Below are 19,142 nucleotides of genomic sequence, written 5' to 3'. Positions count from 1 at the left end.
GAATCTCATGCAATTCAGTATATATGAAATACATAGTGGAGGACTTTAACCCTGTGTAAATTTAAATTCCTGTGTTTAATTGCAGAATCTTTTAGCTGAAAAAGTAGAACAGCTGATGGAATGGAGTTCCAGGCGCTCAATCTTCCGAATGAATGGCGATAAATTCCGAAAATTTATAAAGGCACCACCTCGAAACTATTCTATGATTGTTATGTTCACTGCTCTTCAGCCTCAACGGCAGTGTTCTGTGTGCAGGTAATTTATGTGTTCTAAAAAATTTTAAAACTACTATCCCGTGCTTGTATATTTATTACACTTAAGTAAATCTATATAATAGAATTCAACAGCTGTTCAAGATTATAGTCTGCTCTAAATGTGTACTTCAAGGTAAGCTCAATATCGGTATATTTTAGAAAATAATTTTGGCTAATATTCTTTTACTGTGTGTAATACTTATTAACCAATGCAAGAGTAATCATAAAACATATTTTCTTCTTTATGTCCTGTATAAAGGTAAATGTGTGATAAGATTTGTTTCGAATATTGTCTGTAAGTTACCTAATTATATTTTATGGGCAATCAAGTAACCTCCTAAAACATATTCTATTTTAACAGTTTAATCGAGAGTCATACTTTTACCTACAGAAATCCATTTACTTTTAATTACTTCCAGTGATTAGGAGGTTCTTCTATAAAACAGAAGTAAATCATTCATTTATAAATTTATTTATTTATTTATTCAAAAAAATTTTTTTTAATGTTTATTTATTTTTGAGACAGAGAGAGACAGAGCATAAACGGGGGCGGGTCAGAGAGAGGGAGACACAGAATCTGAAGCAGGCTCCAGGCTCTTAGCTGTCAGCACAGAGCCCAACGGGGGGCTTGAACTCATGGACCGTAAGATCATGACTTGAGCTGAGGTCGGATGCTCAACTGACCGAGCCACCCAGGCGCCCCAGAAATAAATTATTTAAATGATTGAAATATCTTTTAGTGGGAACATAGTAAGGAAAATTTTGGACAAGTACAAATACATATGCAACGTCCTTTAAAATTTTTTTTTTTAATGTTGAGATAATGTAGGTTCACATCTAATTGTAAGAAATAATGCAGAGAGATCCTATATACCTTTTGGTCAGTGTCCCCCAATGGTAACATCTTGTAAAACTGTAGTACAATGTCAAAAGTAGAGTATTGGTATTGATATAGAAGGTATACAACATATGATATAGAAGGTATTGTATAGAAGGTATACAACAGTTCCATTACCATACGAATCCCTCCTCCTGCCCTTTATAGCCACACCCATGCACCCATTCCCATTCCACTCCCACATCCTGCATTTGTACTCCATTTTGTTGTTTTAATAATGTGATGTGGGTGGAATCCTACTCTTGATGATTTTTTGGGTTTGGTGTTTTATAATTTGCCATAATCCCCTCAACATCCATCCAAGTTGTTGCATTTATCAGTAGTCATCATTCTTTTTATTACTGAGTAAACTTTCATGGGGTGAATGTCCTGCAGTTTGTTAACCATCCATCTGTTACAGGACATCTGGATTGTTTCTGGTTTATGGCTATTAAAAATACAGCTTTTGGGGCGCTTGGGTGGCGCAGTCGGTTGAGCGTCCGACTTCAGCCAGGTCACGATCTCGCGGTCCGTGAGTTCGAGCCCCGCGTCGGGCTCTGGGCTGATGGCTCAGAGCCTGGAGCCTGTTTCCGATTCTGTGTCTCCCTCTCTCTCTGCCCCTCCCCCGTTCATGCTCTGTCTCTCTCTGTCCCACAAATAAATAAACGTTGAAAAAAAAAATTAAAAAAAAAATACAGCTTTTGTGAACACTTTGGTGTGGATTTTTCTATGAACCTAAGGTTTCATTTCTCTGGGATATGGCTAGGTTGTTTGGTAGTTGCATGTTTTGCTTTATGAGAAACTGCCAAAATGTTTTCCAGAGTGGCTGTATCATTTTACATTTCCTCTAGCAGTGTATGACTGATGTAGTTTTCCATATCTTCACCAGCATTTATCACTGTTTTAGCCATTTGACAAGTATGTAGTGATAACTCATTGTGGTTTTATTTTGCATTTTCCTTATGGCATTGGGTTGAACATCTTTTCATCTGCTTATTTGTTGTCTGTATATCATGTCTTTGATGAACTATCTGTTCATGCCTTTTGCCCACGTTTTAATTGGATTTTTTACTGAGTTTTGAGAGTTCCTTATGTATTGTAGATACTAGTCCTTTGTCAGACATGTAGCTTCCAAATATTTTCTCCTAGTCTATGGCTTATCTTTTCATGTTCATAACATATCTTTTGCAGATATTTATTTAATGAGTCCATTTTACCAGTTTCTTGCTTTATAATTTACTTTTGTTATCCGGGTGAACTCTTCGCCTAGCACTGTATCCCTAAATTTTTCTCTTATGTTGTTTTCTAAAAGTTTTATAGTTTTATGTTTTACATTTTAATCTGATCTTTGGAAGAAATTATGTAGTCTTTCATTATTAATGATCATACTAGCTGTAATTTTTTTTTAATGTTTATTTATTTATTTTGAGAGACAGAGTGCAAGTGGGGGAGGGGCAGAGAGTGAGGGAGACAGAATCTGAAGCAGGCTCCAGGCTCTGAGCCTTTAGCACAGAGCCAGATGCGGGGCTCAGACCCAGGAACTCTGAGATAATGGCCTGAGCTGAAGTTGGGTGCTTAACCCACTGAGGCATCCAGGTGCCCCACTAGCTGTAAGATTTTTAAAGATGTTCTTTATCAACTTAAGCAAGTTCTCTATGAGTTTGCTGAGAGTTCTGATCATGAATAGGTGTTGAATTTTATCAAATTTTTTTTTGGCGTGAATGATAGGATTTTTCATCTTTAGGTGCTTAATATGGTACCTTATGGTAATTGATTTTTGTATGTTGAACCAACCTTCCATTTTGGAATAAATCCTACTGGGTTATGGTGTATTCTTTTTATGTATTGCTGGATTCTATTTGCTAATAAAAATCCATTACAAATATGCATCTAAGTTTATGATAGATATTGATCTATACTTCTTTATTTTTTATACTCTCTTTAGTCTAGTTTGGTATCAGGCTAATACTGGCCTCATGAAATGATTTGGAAAATGTTCCCTCCTCATTTACTTTCTGGAAGAGATTGTGTAAAATTACACAGTTTTAGAAGATAGTGTTAGCTAGTGTTAATTCTTCTTTAAATATTTGATAGAATCCTTCAGTAAAACCATCTTGGCCTTGTGATTTTAAATTGCATTATTTCATTTCCTCAGTGGTTAAGGACAATTCAGATTATCTATTTCTTCTTGGCTGAACACTTGTTCTTGTCAAGAACAAACACTTTTTTATGCGGTGTCTCCACATCTTCACTCTTCATGTTGTATATTTATGTGTAGGCTTTTAGATTTTACATAATTGTGAATTCGATTGCAAACTGAAGTTGTTAGTAACGTGGGTCAATGGAAAAAAGTTTAATTCATTCAGACTAGTTTGCAGAAAGGGAATTTCGGTGTCTCAGAATCCTCTAGAAGGATTGGGTCACCTGGGTGGCTCAGTTGGTTAAGTGTCTAATTCTTGATTCTGGCTCCGGTCATGATCTCAGTTTGTATGATTGAGTCCCATGTCTGGAGACATGGGCTGTGCTGAGAGCATGGACCCTGCTTGGGATTCTCCTCTCCCTCTCTCTGCCCCTCACCTGCTTTCTCCCTCTCCCTCCCTCTGTCTCCCTCCCTCTGTCTCCCTTCCTCTCTCTCTCTCTCTCTCTCTCTCTCTCTCTCTCTCGGCTTTCAAAATAAAAAAAAAAAAAATTCTTTTTTTCCAGCCTTTATTTATTTTTGGGACAGAGAGAGACAGAGCATGAACGGGGGAGGGGCTGAGAGAGAGGGAGACACAGAATCGGAAACAGGCTCCAGGCTCTGAGCCATCAGCCCAGAGCCCGACGCGGGGCTCGAACTCACGGAGCGCGAGATCATGACCTGGCTGAAGTCGGACGCTTAACCAACTGCGCCACCCAGGCGCCCCCAAAAAAAAATTTTCTAGAAGGATCTTATTATGACCCTATGACCCGATAAAGACTGTATGTTGGGGGCATGTCTGAAAGCGGGTAGAGAAGAAGGTGAGCAAAGTATTTTGAAAAACAGCATTGCAGATGATTCTGGGTTCTCCTCCTATCGTATATGAGGACCAGTATTCAAGTTGGCATTAACAGTGTTGTCACAATTGGGCTAGCACATTTGGATAAAGGTTTCTGTACCTTCAAGGATGCCATAAGATCCCACTCAGACAAAAACACCACCTTAACTGGCATTTTGGTGTAATATTTAATTTTCCACTAAAAATACGTGTCTTCTGGCATCCTACAATACTGTATGTTTCAGGGAAATAATTCGCTCTTAAAAAGTAAATATATTGATTTCCTATATTTTTCACTATTAAGAAGAAATATATTTAATTGATCATTATGTTTTTTTGTAACTGTGACCTAGAAAGACTTTGTTATCCAAGTATTTTACTTCATAGTTCTATAAAATTGCATGTATTCTGATGACATAAACTATAGCATACTGTTAAATGCTATATCCTTTAGGTATTATTTTACTTACTGCATTATGTTTTTAAATGAATTGTCGAATATGGAACCTTGATTTTTTAATGACACATAGGCCAAAATAACCTGTGTATTACAGCCTATTTTGTAATAAACTTTAACATTTTAGAAAAGTTTTAGATTATATAAGAGAAAAATATTGAAGTTATTAGAAAAGTTAAGACAATTTGTGGATCAAGGAAGGGGTGGGATTTTTATAGAATTAAAAATAGGTGAAGGTTTAGAGGCAAGTAGAAAGTAAACAGCAGACATGGTTCCCATATCCAGAATTCTTTTTTCTTCCCCTAGAATTCTGATGTAATTGTTTTGGGATGGGACTGAGGCATTGCCTCTTTAAAAAACACGATCTCTGGGTGATTCTAGTGTGCAGCCAGTATAGAGAAAGGGAAGGTAAGAAGCAGGTACATGATTCATACCTTTTGTTTATTTACTTTCATTGAGGAGCATCAAGAATATGGAGGTTAACTAACTGAATGACCATGTAGCATTGAGGATCCTTTTGAGTCTATAATATCCAAATTCTTAGTGAAGAATCTGTAGAAATTAATGACTTTTTTTTCCCTAATCAATACTCAGCAATCAAGGAAGAAGAACACCCTTCTTCTAAGTTGGCATGTTTGGTTTATGGTGTGAACTGGATTAGGCAGATGATTTCCGAGTGCTAGGAAGAGTGTATTTGAAACATAAAACTCTGGGTTCAGAGTTGGGTGATGGGTCAGAGGAAACTGGAGACCCCTGATAAACTTAGCTAAATTTCACAAGAGTGGAAAGTTTTGTGTAAAAGTGGGATGGGATTGAAAGTTAGGAAGTAGTTATAGAAGGTTTTATTTAATAAGTAAACTGGTGAAATACAGATTATTATTGATCTTGTAGAGACATTTGAGGAGCTATAAGGCTATGGTAATATCTATGTTATAAACATGTATTTGAAATTACTCAGGGTGATCATGGAACTGGAGAGGAAAAAAATTAAGTGAGCTGGTAGAGGGATACTTTGGACTTTGGTGGATGAGGATAACAAATTTATACTACAGGATAGTATAAACCTCAAAGAAAGATCCGTTAATTGTGTTTTAGCAGTGGTCTGTGATTTCTATTGAGCCAAGAGAGTACTAACTGTAACCCATATAATAATGGGCAGCGTGGGCCAAAGAGATTCCAGGGTGACAACTATGATGAAATACAGTTTCAAATAAAATTTTCAAGAAAAATTATTCAAATTATGTTTCTTTATTATAAATTAAGCCACAAAAAATATGTAGATTCACTGAGAAAGGCAGCCTATCATCAGTAGCCATTTTTTTTTTAACATGAATTAAATTTTCCTGGATCCTTCTGTGTCATTGTAATTTTGGACCATTTTAATAATACTGCTATAATTTTTATAATTCTATCAAATCATTGAAAAGTTTATAGCTACAATTTTTTTCATAGCTACAATTTAAAACTCTTAGTGCTGTCTTCTGTGAGATGTTTTTGCCGTTTTTATTTTCTTTAAGAAAAAGTGAAATTTTCTTCCAGAGTTAACTCAGATTTTCCAGTTGCTTTTCTACTGAAAGGCTGGTAAATGAGCTATTGGCTTCCTTGTAAACTCTCTTACCAAATCGTTCTGCTTTTCTTTTACAGTTAGTTTACTCACAAATTTCAGAATTCAATTCTCACCTTCCTCAGTTGTAACATCAAACTCCTTGGGCAAATGAAGTTGTTAATTAAGACTGCTCAGTACAATTCTCACCTCCTCTAAGTGTTTACTCCAAACTTCCTTTATCATATTGTACTCTAGGGAGCATTTCCCATAATTGCTAAGTCTTTTAGGTGTATTCTACCACAACGTTACTCATCTCTTCCAGAATTCACTAAAAATTCTAAGAACAAAATATCCTTTTCTAAGATTATTATGGATCAATAGATGTAGGAAAAAAATCAAGTAAAGGAAAATTAAAAAGTCATGTAGGATCAAGCAGGGTGCATGTGTAACCAAAGTTTTGGTGATGTGTTGGAGATTAGTATGTTACTGGATTTCTATAAATGAAAAAGATTAGTAATTATACAGGTATTTTAAAGGGGAATGTGAATAAATTATGATATTGACACATGAATATTACCTGGATAACATCCTTTCTCCTCTAGGTATAATAATTAATTATGTATAAACTATTGGGGTCCCATGTAAAGTCATTTATATAGTATCTCATGTCATTCTCACTATTCAGGAAGGTACTCCTGAAGAAATAACCATTGTATAGATGAGAACATCAAAACTAAGAGGTTATGTAATTTATCCAAAGTCACGCAGCTTATACCTGTCAGGAATGAGGTTTGGAACTCCAGAGCTGTTAGAGTTTAATGTTTTCCTTAGTGTACATGTTCACCATTGCCTTTACCCTGTGAACTGTACTTTGTATTTTGCTTTTGCGTTGCTTTCTAAGATTATTAATCTTTTAGGGCAGGGATCCATAAGCCAGCATTTCTTAAATTCATTAGATCATGAAAAGCTTTGATTCAGAGTAGCCATCTCCTAGCAAGGACTGGCAGTTTAGAGATGGCTGGTGAAAACTGTGTGAAAAGGAGCTCATCATCAGCCTTTGGTTTTACTACAGTGAGCTTACATTTCTTAGGAGATTAGATTCTAAAGTGAGCACAGAAGGTGAAAATTGCATAAAAATAAAATTACCCTTGTACAGGGGCGCCTGGGTGGCGCAGTCAGTTAAGCATCCGACTTCAGCCAGGTCACGATCTCGCGGTCCGTGAGTTCGAGCCCCGCGTCAGGCTCTGGGCTGATGGCTCAGAGCCTGGAGCCTGCTTCCGATTCTGTGTCTCCCTCTTTCTCTGCCCCTCCCCCATTCATGCTCTGTCTCTCTCTGTCCCAAAAATAAATAAACGTTGAAAAAAAAATTAAAAAAAAAAATTACCCTTGTACATAGCTTAATGCACATGTAAGTTCTTTATAAATGGTTTGGAGACTACAACCTTCTCATTTCCTCTTTGCTTTAGATAATATTTCTCTATGACTTAATTCTTAATACTTAAGAATTCAGTATTCCTCATACGCTTGATTACCTGAACAGGGTATTTCACTTCTTTGTCAAAGACTGGCAAACTCTCATGCATTGACACACACATTCTTTGCCTGGCTTGAGTGTTACCTGAGAACTGTTTCAGGCTTGATTGAATCCATGACCAGTGTAATATAAATAATGATCTCACTTCTTGATGAGCTCCGTCTAGTTTAATTTTTTTTTAAGTGAAGGCATATATATAACTTACTCATTGTATGAAATTTCTTGCTAGGTGTCTCTTCCTCAGATTGGGTAATTTCAACTATTTTAGTATTTTCAATGAACTCAGTGTGACATTGTAACATTCGTGGAGCGCTTTGTATTTTCCATATTATTTGCGTGTTCCATTTCGTTGTTTTTAAGTCCGGTTTTAGTCCCCCCATATTTTAAATTTCAAACCTACCAGTAATTGAAACAGTAGTACAAGGACACCAGTCTACTTTTTACCAAGATTCACTAATTATTAACATTTTGCCACATTTCCTTTTACACGTTTTTAAATACAGATAAAAAATAACACCAAATATATCTATAATTTTTAGACATTATGAAATATCACCACTGAATACTTTAGTATGCAACTTTTCAGAAAAGGACTGCCTTACATAATTAGAATACCATTATCACTTTTAAGTGAATTAACATTAATTCAATGATATATTCTTATACTGTCCGTATTGAAATTTTGCATTTATCTCCAAAATGTGTTTTGGTTCTTATTTTTTTTTTTCAACTTCATCAAAAATTTGAAATGGAAGTATCCTTAACGTACAATATTATATTAGTCTCAGATATATAACAGTGATTGGACATTTATATACATTGTGTTCATTACAAAATGTTCACCATGATAAATGTAGTTATCATCTGCCACTCTACAATGTTATGACGTTTTGACTGTATTCCCTGTACTTCTTATTCTTGTGACTTCTTTATTTTGTAACCGGAAGTTTGTACGTCTTACTCCTTTTTACCTATTTCACCACCCCTTTCAACCCTCTCCCCTCTGGCAAACACCAGTTTGTTCTCTGTTTTTATGAGTCTGTTTCTGTTGTTTGTTTGCTTGCTGGTTTGTTTTGCTTTTTTAGATTCCACATAGAAGTGAAATGATACGGTAATTGTCTTTCTTTGTCTGTTTCATTTAACATAATATCCTCTAGGTCTACCCTGTTGTCATAAATGGCAAGATTTTTTTTCTTTTTTTAAGGCTGAGTAATAATATTCCATTGTGTATATACCACATTTTCTTTATCCAGTTAGCTATCAGTGGATGTCAGGGTTGCTTTCATATCTTGGCTACTGGAAATAATGCTACAGTGAACATAGGGGTGTGTATAACTTTTCAAATTTGTGTTTTCTGTTTTTTTTTTTTTTTTTTTTGGCTGAATATCCTGAAGAGAAATTACTAGGTCATATGGTATTTCTATTTTTAATATTTTGAGGAACCTCAGTACTATTTTCTTCAGTGGTTGCACCAATTTATATTCCCACCAGTAGTCTTTACGTTTTCAGCAACATTTGTTATTTGTTGTCTTCTTAGTTCTAGCCGTTCTGACTGGTGTGAGGTGATGTCTTATTGTGATCTGGATTTGCATTTTCCTGATGATGAGCATTTTTTCCTGTGTCTGTCGGCCATCTTACATCTTCTTTGGAGAAATGACTGTTTACATCCTCTGCCCATTTTTAATTAGATTATTTTGTTTTCTTGATGTTGAGTTGTAAGGGTTCTTTATATATTTTGGATATTAACCCCTTATCAGATACATGTTTCATAAATACCTTGTCCTTTTCACTTTGTTACATTGTTTTGTTGATGATTTTCTTCACTGTGTTAAAAGCTTTTTATTTTGATGCAGTGCAAATTGTTTCTTTTTGCTTTTGTTTCCCCTGCTTCAGGAGACAGATGCAAAGAAACACTGCTAAGACCAATTACTGCCTACATAATCTTAAGGGATTTTATGGTTTCAGGTTTTACATTAAGCCTTTAGTCCATTTTGAGCTTATTTTTGTATAGGTGTAAGAAAGTGGTCCAGCTTCTTCTTCAGAATGTAGAGATGGTTTCTTCCCCTTTGTAGATTCTTGTCTCCTTTGTTGTAGATGAACTGACCCTATACATGCGAGTTTATTTCTGGGTTGTGTCTTCTTTTCCATGGATCTGCATTCCTATTTTTATGCTAGTACAATATTATTTTGATTACTATAGCTTTTTTTTTGACATTTTATTTTTTGAGAGACAGAGCATGAGCAGGGGAGGGACAGAGAGAGAGGGAGACACAGAATCCAAAACAGGCTCCAGGCTCTGAGCCGTCAGCAGAGAGTCCAACACGGGGCTACAACCCTTGAATGCGAGATTATGACCTGAGCCGAAGTCGGATGCTCAACTTACTGAGCCACCCAGGCATCTCTGATTACTCTAGCTTTGTAGTAGATGTTGAATTCTCAGTTATGATACCTCCAAGTTTTGTTCTTCTTTCTCTGCTTTGGCTACTTGGGGTCTTTAGTGGTTCCATACAGATTTTAGGATTATTTGTTCTAGTTCTGTGAAAAATACTATTGAATTTTGATTGGGATTGCATTGAATCCATAGAGTGCTTCGGGTAGTATGGAGGTCTTAATGGTGTTAATTCTTCTAGTCCACAAGCATGGTACATCTTGCCATCTGTTTGTGTCACTTTCATTTTCTTTCGTCAGTGTTTTATAAATTTCAGAATACAGGTCTTTTACCGCCTTAGTTTATTCCTAGATATTTTATTTGTTTGGGTGCAGTTTGTAAATGTAATTGTCTTATTAATTTCTCTTTCTGCTACTTTATTAATAGTGTATAGAAGTGCAACTGATTTTTGTTTATTAGTTTTGTATGCTGGGACTTCACGTATTTGTTTATGGAGTCTTTATTTAGGGTTTACTATGAATAGCGTGTCATCTGCAAATAGTGACAATTTTACTCTTTCCTTACTAATTTGGATGCCTTTTCTCTTTCTTATTGTTGGAGCTGAAGCTTTATGCTTTCTTAAACACTAAGCACTGGATAGTCTCTTATCCATCCTTAGGTACAGTTTACCATGGTACTGATGACAAGGTAGTATTAGACTTTCACATGAGGAACACGGGAGTGCATATTGTGCCCCTAAGAAATGTTGTTTATAATTATTGAGGTTCCCCAGTAGGACCTACGTGATTTAAGGGGCACTGGTTGACAGTGCCTCCGATGTCCTCTTTTGACTGGTTGGTAGACTTCACCCAACTGGTTTGCATGATTAAATTGTGTGCATGATACTAGGCAGCACCTGAGGATAGTCTCACTTGTCTTATTTGCCCATGCCATTAACATGATATCCCTTGTCTACTCCCAGGAAGCAATAGCCGTGGGAATGGGCTGAGAAAAATATCTAGAAAGGTTGATTGATGTTTTGTATGGAAGCCAAGTAGCCATTTATGTTTCCCATAAATTCCTTAAGCTTCAGAAGAATGGCAAGGTTAGTTCAGAGCCCACTGGTAGAAGATGGCAGGTCCAGCAATTGGGTAATTTAAGGGTGCTTGAATGGTTTTTGGAGAGCTGCACTTGGGTGTGTTTTTTTTATTTCGAGGAAGTCTCCAAGTGTGGTTCTTAAAGGCAAAAGATCATGTCTCTCCTTTTCCCGTACCTCCCAGGGTCTGAGGTGTTCTCTTTTCATGTGCTGAAATTGCTGCTTGCCTTCTACCACCATAAAATCAGTGTCTCTCATCCTATCTTTTTAGTCCAACTTTGATATCATGCCTTTTTCACTTTTATGTTGTTTTTGTTCTCTTACCTGTTTTAAATTCTTTTCAGTGGTGTCCTTTATTACATTTTCAGTCAACTCTGTTCTTTGAGTACCTTGCAATACAGTGCTCAGTTCTTCAAGGATTCTGCTTTGTTTTGTGTAGTCTTGTTTATTCCTTCTGTTGATTTTTTGGTCGGCTCTCGCCTAACATCTTTCTGTTTTTATTTCTCTTTTGAGTTTTTGAATTTCTAATGTAAGTGTTTGATTTTTTAATATCCTCAAATGCTTACTTAATGATGCTTGCTACAGTTGGAATACTGTGTTTTATTTTTCTCTTCCTGGTTGTTTTTTTAGGTAAATTTTTCATCAGTTGAAGGATCATGCACTTTTGGTTTTCTTTTTTGTGTGTTTTCTTTTTATAGTAGCATCGCATGGATACTGCTTGCTATTTGCTGCTTTAATTTTTTTTCTTTTCTACACTAGAAATAATAGTGTATATGTGGGAGTGATGGTTATCCTAATAGTTTTTTTTATGTTATGTTATGTTATGTTATGTTATGTTATGTTATGTTTAAGTAATCTCTCCACCCCAGTGTGGGGCTCGAACCTACAGTCCGAGATCAAGAGTCTCCTGATCTACTGACTGAGCCAGCCAGGCACACCTAGCCTACTAGTTTTTAATTTTTTTTTTTTTTTTAACTCAGGTACCCTTTTCTCTTTATAAAGTGGAATAGGTTGAACACAGCAGTTTTCTCCTTCCTTCCTTCGTTCCTTCCTTCTCATGACTTGCTTCTCCCTTCACTATATCAACAAGCCCCTAAGTACTGTCTAGCTCTCCTGTGTCGCCTCTCATTTCCCAGAGTAGTGCATCCTCAAGACTGCTATGTTGGTTCCTGTATACTTTTAAGCCTCTTCTTTTATACTGGCCAGCAGCCACTTGTCTTATCCACCAATTCTTAGACCTATTGTCAATATTTCCTAATTCAGGTGAAATATTTTCTTTCTTTGCGTGATTTTTCTGTTTTGCATTTCACCACTGCTAGGATTTCTCTTCCCCTCCTTTTCCATGGTCTCCACCCTTACTTCCCGTTCTTGGATGGGTAGGAGGTTGCAGATGTTGATTTTCCCACTTTTGTATATTTTACAGTCTGTAGTCTACTTTTTATCTTAGTTATGCTACAAGGATGAATAGTTTTGTTTCCTCTTCTGGTCAATCTGCACATTTTTTAGAAGTTGTTAGTTGGTTGTTATTATCTGACAAGAAAAGTGAACTCTTCAAGCAGAGTTAATCTTAGTAGGAAAATTTGGAGTCTGCACACAAGTGAAAAGTTCTTTGAAGGAAAAACTATTCTACAAATACGATGATGATTTGTCAATGCTAGATCACATGCAATTAAGGGCGTTGCATTTTCTGTGTACTAAGTAGGATTTGATTGAATGAAATTATGATTAATATTACATAATTGGAAAAAAAAACACATTGAAAAGTTTCTTATTACAGTTATGGAAGCAAGTAGGCATAAAATAGTATTTTATTCCTTTAGAAAGCTTTATTTATGAAGATTATAGCTAAAATGATACACTTACAGTCTTTTTTTTTTTTTTTTTAATTTTTTTTTTTCAACGTTTATTTATTTTTGGGACAGAGAGAGACAGAGCATGAACGGGCGAGGGGCAGAGAGAGAGGGAGACACAGAATCGGAAACAGGCTCCAGGCTCTGAGCCATCAGCCCAGAGCCCGACGCGGGGCTCGAACTCACGGACCGTGAGATCGTGACCTGGCTGAAGTCGGACGCTTAACTGACTGCGCCACCCAGGCGCCCCAATACACTTACAGTCTTGATAGCTACTCTCAAGCATTCAAAATAAAGTTAATTTTATCTGTAATGCCAGAAATACTATTAATATATATAAATTCATACTCACAAATTATAAAATGTTATATTTAAGCATTTGTCCTTGATTTCCATGATTTTAGGATGTGTTAGTCATTAATATATTAAGTATAGCTTACTATTTATTGGGTTCCCAACCTTAGTCCCTAATTAATTTCTCTTAGATACATAGGAGGCTTGGTCCCATGTGACTCCTTTGTACAATCAGTGCTTTGTCAATTATTAACAACTTCAGATTTATTCTTTGTGGTAGATCATTGTCTTTGTGAGTAAAATCCAATGAACAACATGACTTGGTTGTTATTTGTTTTGCATAGGTGATGAACCTGTGCAGAAACCAGTTAACATATAGCAGACCCAAGATTACTAACCTTAGAAAGGATTGGTGTATGGGAACTTGGATTTTAGGAGTGTTCCCACAATTCCATAACTGATAAGAGTGGCTCACTGTACCTAAACTCTTTATCCAAACAATGTGGTTCATGCGGAACACCTGTCTTTCTTCTGAGAGTCTGGAATTTTGGTTATGTGTTAGACAGAGGGAATCTACATGATTGGCCCTCCGTACACACCCTGGACACTAAATCTTTAGTCAGCTTTTTTGGGTGTTGTCACAGCTCACTGTTGAAGGAATTGAGTGGATCTTGTGTGACTCCACTGGGAGTCACTCTTTGACCTTTGCATCTAGTTTCCTCAACCTGATTGCAGATCCCTTTTCTCTTTGTTGATTTTATTTTGTTTTCTTCCACTATAATAAATCTTAACCTTTCACTGCAGTGAATATGACTATATGCTAATTTCTGTGAGTCCTTTTTTGTGAATATCTGAGCTTGGGGTTGATACCGAGGATCCCTAACATGAAACCTTTTAATAATTATGAAGTATTTATTAACACTCTAGGCAAGGAAGTAATATATTCATTATTCATGTAAGTTTTTTAATTCAAATTCCCATTTTTCAGGTCTGCAGAGTAGGGTTTATTATTTTGTTTTTCCCTTAATCTAAACAGAACTGGCACTAAAAAGAATCTTTATTTTGTGAAGTTGTGGTTTTCCGCCATGGAATTGGATACTACTGTGATGATACAATGTTATATTGATCCTGACATTTAATTTATTTTTTGAACCAATATTTATTGAACAGTCAGTATGTATAGATATTGTTCTGGATGCTAGGGAGAGACTGTGAACAAACTGACCTGGTTGCAGCTCTCATTGATCTCAGAATTTAGTTGAAGAGCTCAATAGTATCACATTACATAGTTAACCTTCTAATTACCTGTCTCGCAAATACGATAAAGGAAAAGCACAGAGATCTTTGAGAGGACCCTGCTCTTCTCTGTTAATACTCATGTCTAAAACAGGCTTATTTTGCAAAATAATAATTGAAGTAATAAGATCTATGTGATGAGTAGGCATTTACAAGGCATGTATATCCTATCTCTGGAAAAGTTTGTGTGATGTGTGTGCTAAGTGTGTCTGTGCTCTGTGTCTAGACAAAGTAGGGTTGAAGAGAGGAAGGAAGAGCACGTAAAAACAATTCAACTTAGGGGCGCCTGGGTGGCGCAGTTGGTTAAGCGTCCGACTTCAGCCAGGTCACGATCTCGCGGTCCATGAGTTCGAGCCCCGCGTCGGGCTCTGGGCTGATGGCTCAGAGCCTGGAGCCTGTTTCCGATTCTGTGTCTCCCTCTCTCTCTGCCCCTCCCCCGTTCATGCTCTGTCTCTCTCTGTCCCCAAAATAAATAAACGTTGAAAAAAAAATAAAAAAAAAAAAACAATTCAACTTCATGAGTAAGCCTAGTTTATTGAAGGAAGTAAAAGAAAATTTGGGGGCCTCGTGTAGAGTAAGAGGGAATAGATGATGATATTTGAAAATGCAGTCAGGAGATTTTAAGGTAGACGAGGAACACTTTGAGATTTGCATAACCCTTTGCCTTTTAGTGAGGACTGTTACGTCTCAGGCTTTTAACTTCATGACAGTCACTGAGAGAGGAGTTATCATTGTCCTGCTACGAAGGGAAAGATAAAGTATATGTGACTTTTCTAAGTATAAACTTGGAATTATTATGAAGCACAATGCCAGTACACAAGTCCAGATTTTCAGAACTCAGATGCCATATATATATATATGCCATATATATGGCATATATATATATATGGCATATATATATATGGCATATATATATATATATATGCCATATATATATGCGGCATATATATATATATTTTTTTTTCTTTCTTTCTGATTAATATGTTTAACTTTTGGGGGGAAATGTAGTACAGGATCAGATGAAAATACTTCCTCTAAGAGGCCTTCCATTGATTTTTGTTTTTGTTTTTGTGGGTTGTTTTTTTTTTTTTACTGTTCATTTATACCAGCTGTTCTCATACTTCTATGTGCATAAAATATACTTGGAAAGCTAGTTACAATATATATAGTTCTGGAATACATTCTTAATGGATTCTGACTAATTTAACATGATATGTGGTCAGGGATTTGTATTTAAACAAATAATCCACTTTTGGTTTCCAATTTTGCATATAACAAGCTGGCTTAGAAGTTACAACTCCATCCTGTCAACAAGTAAAATGTTGAACAGACTGAAAAATCAGCTCTTCCTAGATCTAGAAGAGATCCCAAACTGGAAGGGAAAGAGAATACAGTGAGTGTCATAGCTTACCACAGCAGAGACCAACGAGCAGAAACCAGTGTGGGAACAAGTGCCGAGGTAGAAAACCTAAACTGTAATTGATGAATTGCCGGAGGCTCAGTGCAGACAACTCTAAGGGTTAAAAAACCAAGGGGGACCCAGTCATGGGGAGCCCCTTTAGTATTTGAGATTTACCTCCAGGAGCTTGACCAGATTCCTGTAGTAAATATCAGAGAAAAGTCCTTTGGGTTTTTTATAGGTGGAGGGGAATGGAAACATTTTGAAATATACCAGATCACTTTGTTCTTCTAAATAAAGCCTGTTCTCAGGGGAAACTTGTTAACTAGACTCTAACCTGCTGGAGTATTATCAGAGACTAAGTGACCTGGGGAAGGAGAATACCCAACTAGTGTTTCATGTGAATGAAAGAAATTCCCAACTCCATCCCACTCTAGCCATTCTATCCCATTTTCTCCCAGAGGAGAAAAAAAACCTGAAAAGCAGTTGTGACATTTACAGTCAAGGGGCATAGGCTTACTAAAAGACTTGAGACCTAATTAGAGGACTATAGATCAAATCTCCTATTCTCACATCTCACCACTGCATTTTTTAAACTTTTTTTTTAAATGATTTTTTTTTTTTTTTTTTTTTTTGACAGAGATGAAGCATGAGAAGGCGGGGTAGGGGCAGGGAAAAAGGGAGATAGAATCCGAAGCAGGCTACAGGCTCAGAGCTGTCAGCACAGAGCCTGACACGGGGCTTGAACCCATGAACTGTGAGATCATGACCTGAGCCGAAGTCGGTCGCTTAACCAACTGAGCCACCCACGCATCCCTTGCCACTACATTTTTAAAGGCCTATTTGTAGCAGTGCCTTTCCTCCTGACACATCATCTCTGGCTATCAAGAAAAATATACAAGACATATCAAAAGGCAAAAAAACAAAATTTGAAGAGAAAAAGCAAGCATCAGAATCAGACATGGCAGGGAGATTGGAATTATCAGAGCAGGAATTTAAAATATCTGATTAATATGCCAAGAGCTATAATGGATAAAGTAGATTGCATGCAAGGACAGATGGGCAATGTAAGCAGAGAGATGGGAATCCTAAAAGAGAACCAAAAAGAAAGACTAGAGATGAAAGATTTCACTCATACAAGGACTTTATGATACAAAATGGATGAACATAAGGGAAGGGAAGCAAAGAGAATATAAAAACAGGGTGCAGGACAAAACAGAAGAGAATCATAAATATGGAGACGAACAGAGGGTTTCTGGAGGGGTTGTGGGAGGCGGGATGGACTAAATGGGTAAGGGGCATCAAGGAGTCTATTCCTAGAATCATTGTTGCACTGTATGATAACTAACTTGAATGTAAATTAAAACATAAAGTTAAAAAAATCACTAACAGAAATGAAGGCTGCCTTTGCTGGACTTACCAGTAGACTGGACATGGCTGAGGAAAGAATCACTGGGCTAGAGGATATATCAGAGTCTTTGAAAACTGAAAAGCAGAGAGAACAAAGCCTGAGAAAAAGAGACTATCCAAGGACTGTGGGACAACTGTAAAAATTTCAGTACGTGTCTAAAGGGAATGCCAAAAGGAGAAGAAACAGAGGAACAGAAGAAATATTTGCAATGGTAATGATTGAGATTTCTCCAAATTAATGTCAGATCCTAAAGTACAGATTGAGAAAGCCAGGGAAGACCAAGCAGGATAAATGCCAAATAAACTACACCTTGCCACATTGTCTTCAAAGAATCAAACAAAAATTCCTGAAAGAAGCCAGAGCAGGGGGTAAAAAAACCTTACCTATGGAGGAACAAAAACAAGAATTGCATCTGACTTTTCAGATACCATGCAAACAGTAAGAGAATGGAATGAACTACTCAAATGTTGAGAGAAAGGGAAAAAAAAAACCCACCTAGAATTCTGTACCCTGCAAAATTATTTTTCACAAGTGAAGGATAGTTTGTCAGACAAACAGAAATTGAGATTTGTTGCTGACCTTATAAGAAATTTGTTGACCTGCCTTATAAGAAATGTTTTAAAAGAAGTTCTTTAGAGAGAAAGAAAATCTATAGGTTAAAAACTTGGATCTATGTAAAGAAAGGAAGAACATCAAAGAAGGAATAAATGAAGGTCAGATAAAAACTTAGAAAAGGAAATAAAATATGTACAGTTGGGGGAAAAAAGACATAAAACTGTTTCTGTTTACAGACGATATGATTATCTTTGTAGAAAATCCAGAAGAATCAACAAAAAAAGATGTTTGGAACTAAAGAGGAATTATTTCAGGGTTGCATGATACAAGGCTAAGATACAGAAGCCAGTTACTTTCCTATATACCACAACAATACATGAAATTTGTAATTAAAAACAATGCCATTTACATTAACACCCCCAAAATGAAATAAGTACTAAGGGATAACTAACAAAATATGTAAAAGATCTATAGAAGAAAAATTACAAAAACAATGAATAAAATCAAAGAGATAATAGAGATATTTTATGTTCATGGATAAGAAGACTATTTTCAAGATGTCAGTTCTTCCCAATTTGATCTATACATTTAGTGCAATCCCAATAAAAAAAAAAAAAAAAAAAAAAACTCCAGCATGTCACTTTGTAGATCATGATAAACTGATTCTAAAGTTTATATGGAGAGGCAAATGTTCCAGAATAATCAACACCGTATTAAGGAGAAGAGTAAAATTGGAGAGCTGATACTACCCGATTTTAAGATTTATTCTAAAGCTACAGTTATCAGGAAAGTGTAATATTGATGAAATAATAGATGAATACATCAGTGGAACAGAATAGAGAACCCAAATAGACCTCCATAAATAGCAGATTTTTGATGAAAGAGGCAAAAGGCAACACGGTGATGCAAAGACAACCACTCTGACAAATGGTGCTAGAACAGCTAGACATCCACATGCAAAAAAAAAAAAAAAAAAAAAGAATCTAGATACAGACCTTATACCCATCACAAAAATTAACTCAAAATCTGTAGACCTAATTGTAAATGCAAAACTATAAAACTAGAAGATAACATGAGAAAACCTGTATGACCTTGGGCATGGTGACACCTTTTTTAGATAGAGCATCCAAAGATACAATTCATGAAAGAAATAATAAATGATAAAATAGACTTCATTAAAAAATGAAAAAT

At 36.2% G+C, this 19,142-nt stretch overlaps 1 protein-coding gene across 5 annotated transcripts in view; it reads left to right on the top strand.

The window, feature by feature from the left end:
• TUSC3 (tumor suppressor candidate 3) overlaps window positions 1-19,142 on the top strand; it is a 600,786-nt gene that overhangs the window by 447,351 nt on the left and 134,293 nt on the right. For all 5 annotated transcript variants that reach the window (XM_030312238.1, XM_030312239.1, XM_030312236.1 and 2 more), the window contains one exon: window positions 86-255. In XM_030312238.1, the coding sequence (XP_030168098.1) occupies window positions 86-255 (170 nt within the window). The remainder of the gene's footprint in view (window positions 1-85; window positions 256-19,142) is intronic.

This window comes from Lynx canadensis, chromosome B1 (genome assembly GCF_007474595.2).
Source record: "Lynx canadensis isolate LIC74 chromosome B1, mLynCan4.pri.v2, whole genome shotgun sequence".
Lineage (NCBI taxonomy): Eukaryota > Metazoa > Chordata > Mammalia > Carnivora > Felidae > Lynx > Lynx canadensis.
Note: the sequence above shows the minus strand (reverse complement) of the source record. Positions and strands in the feature narration are given on the sequence as shown.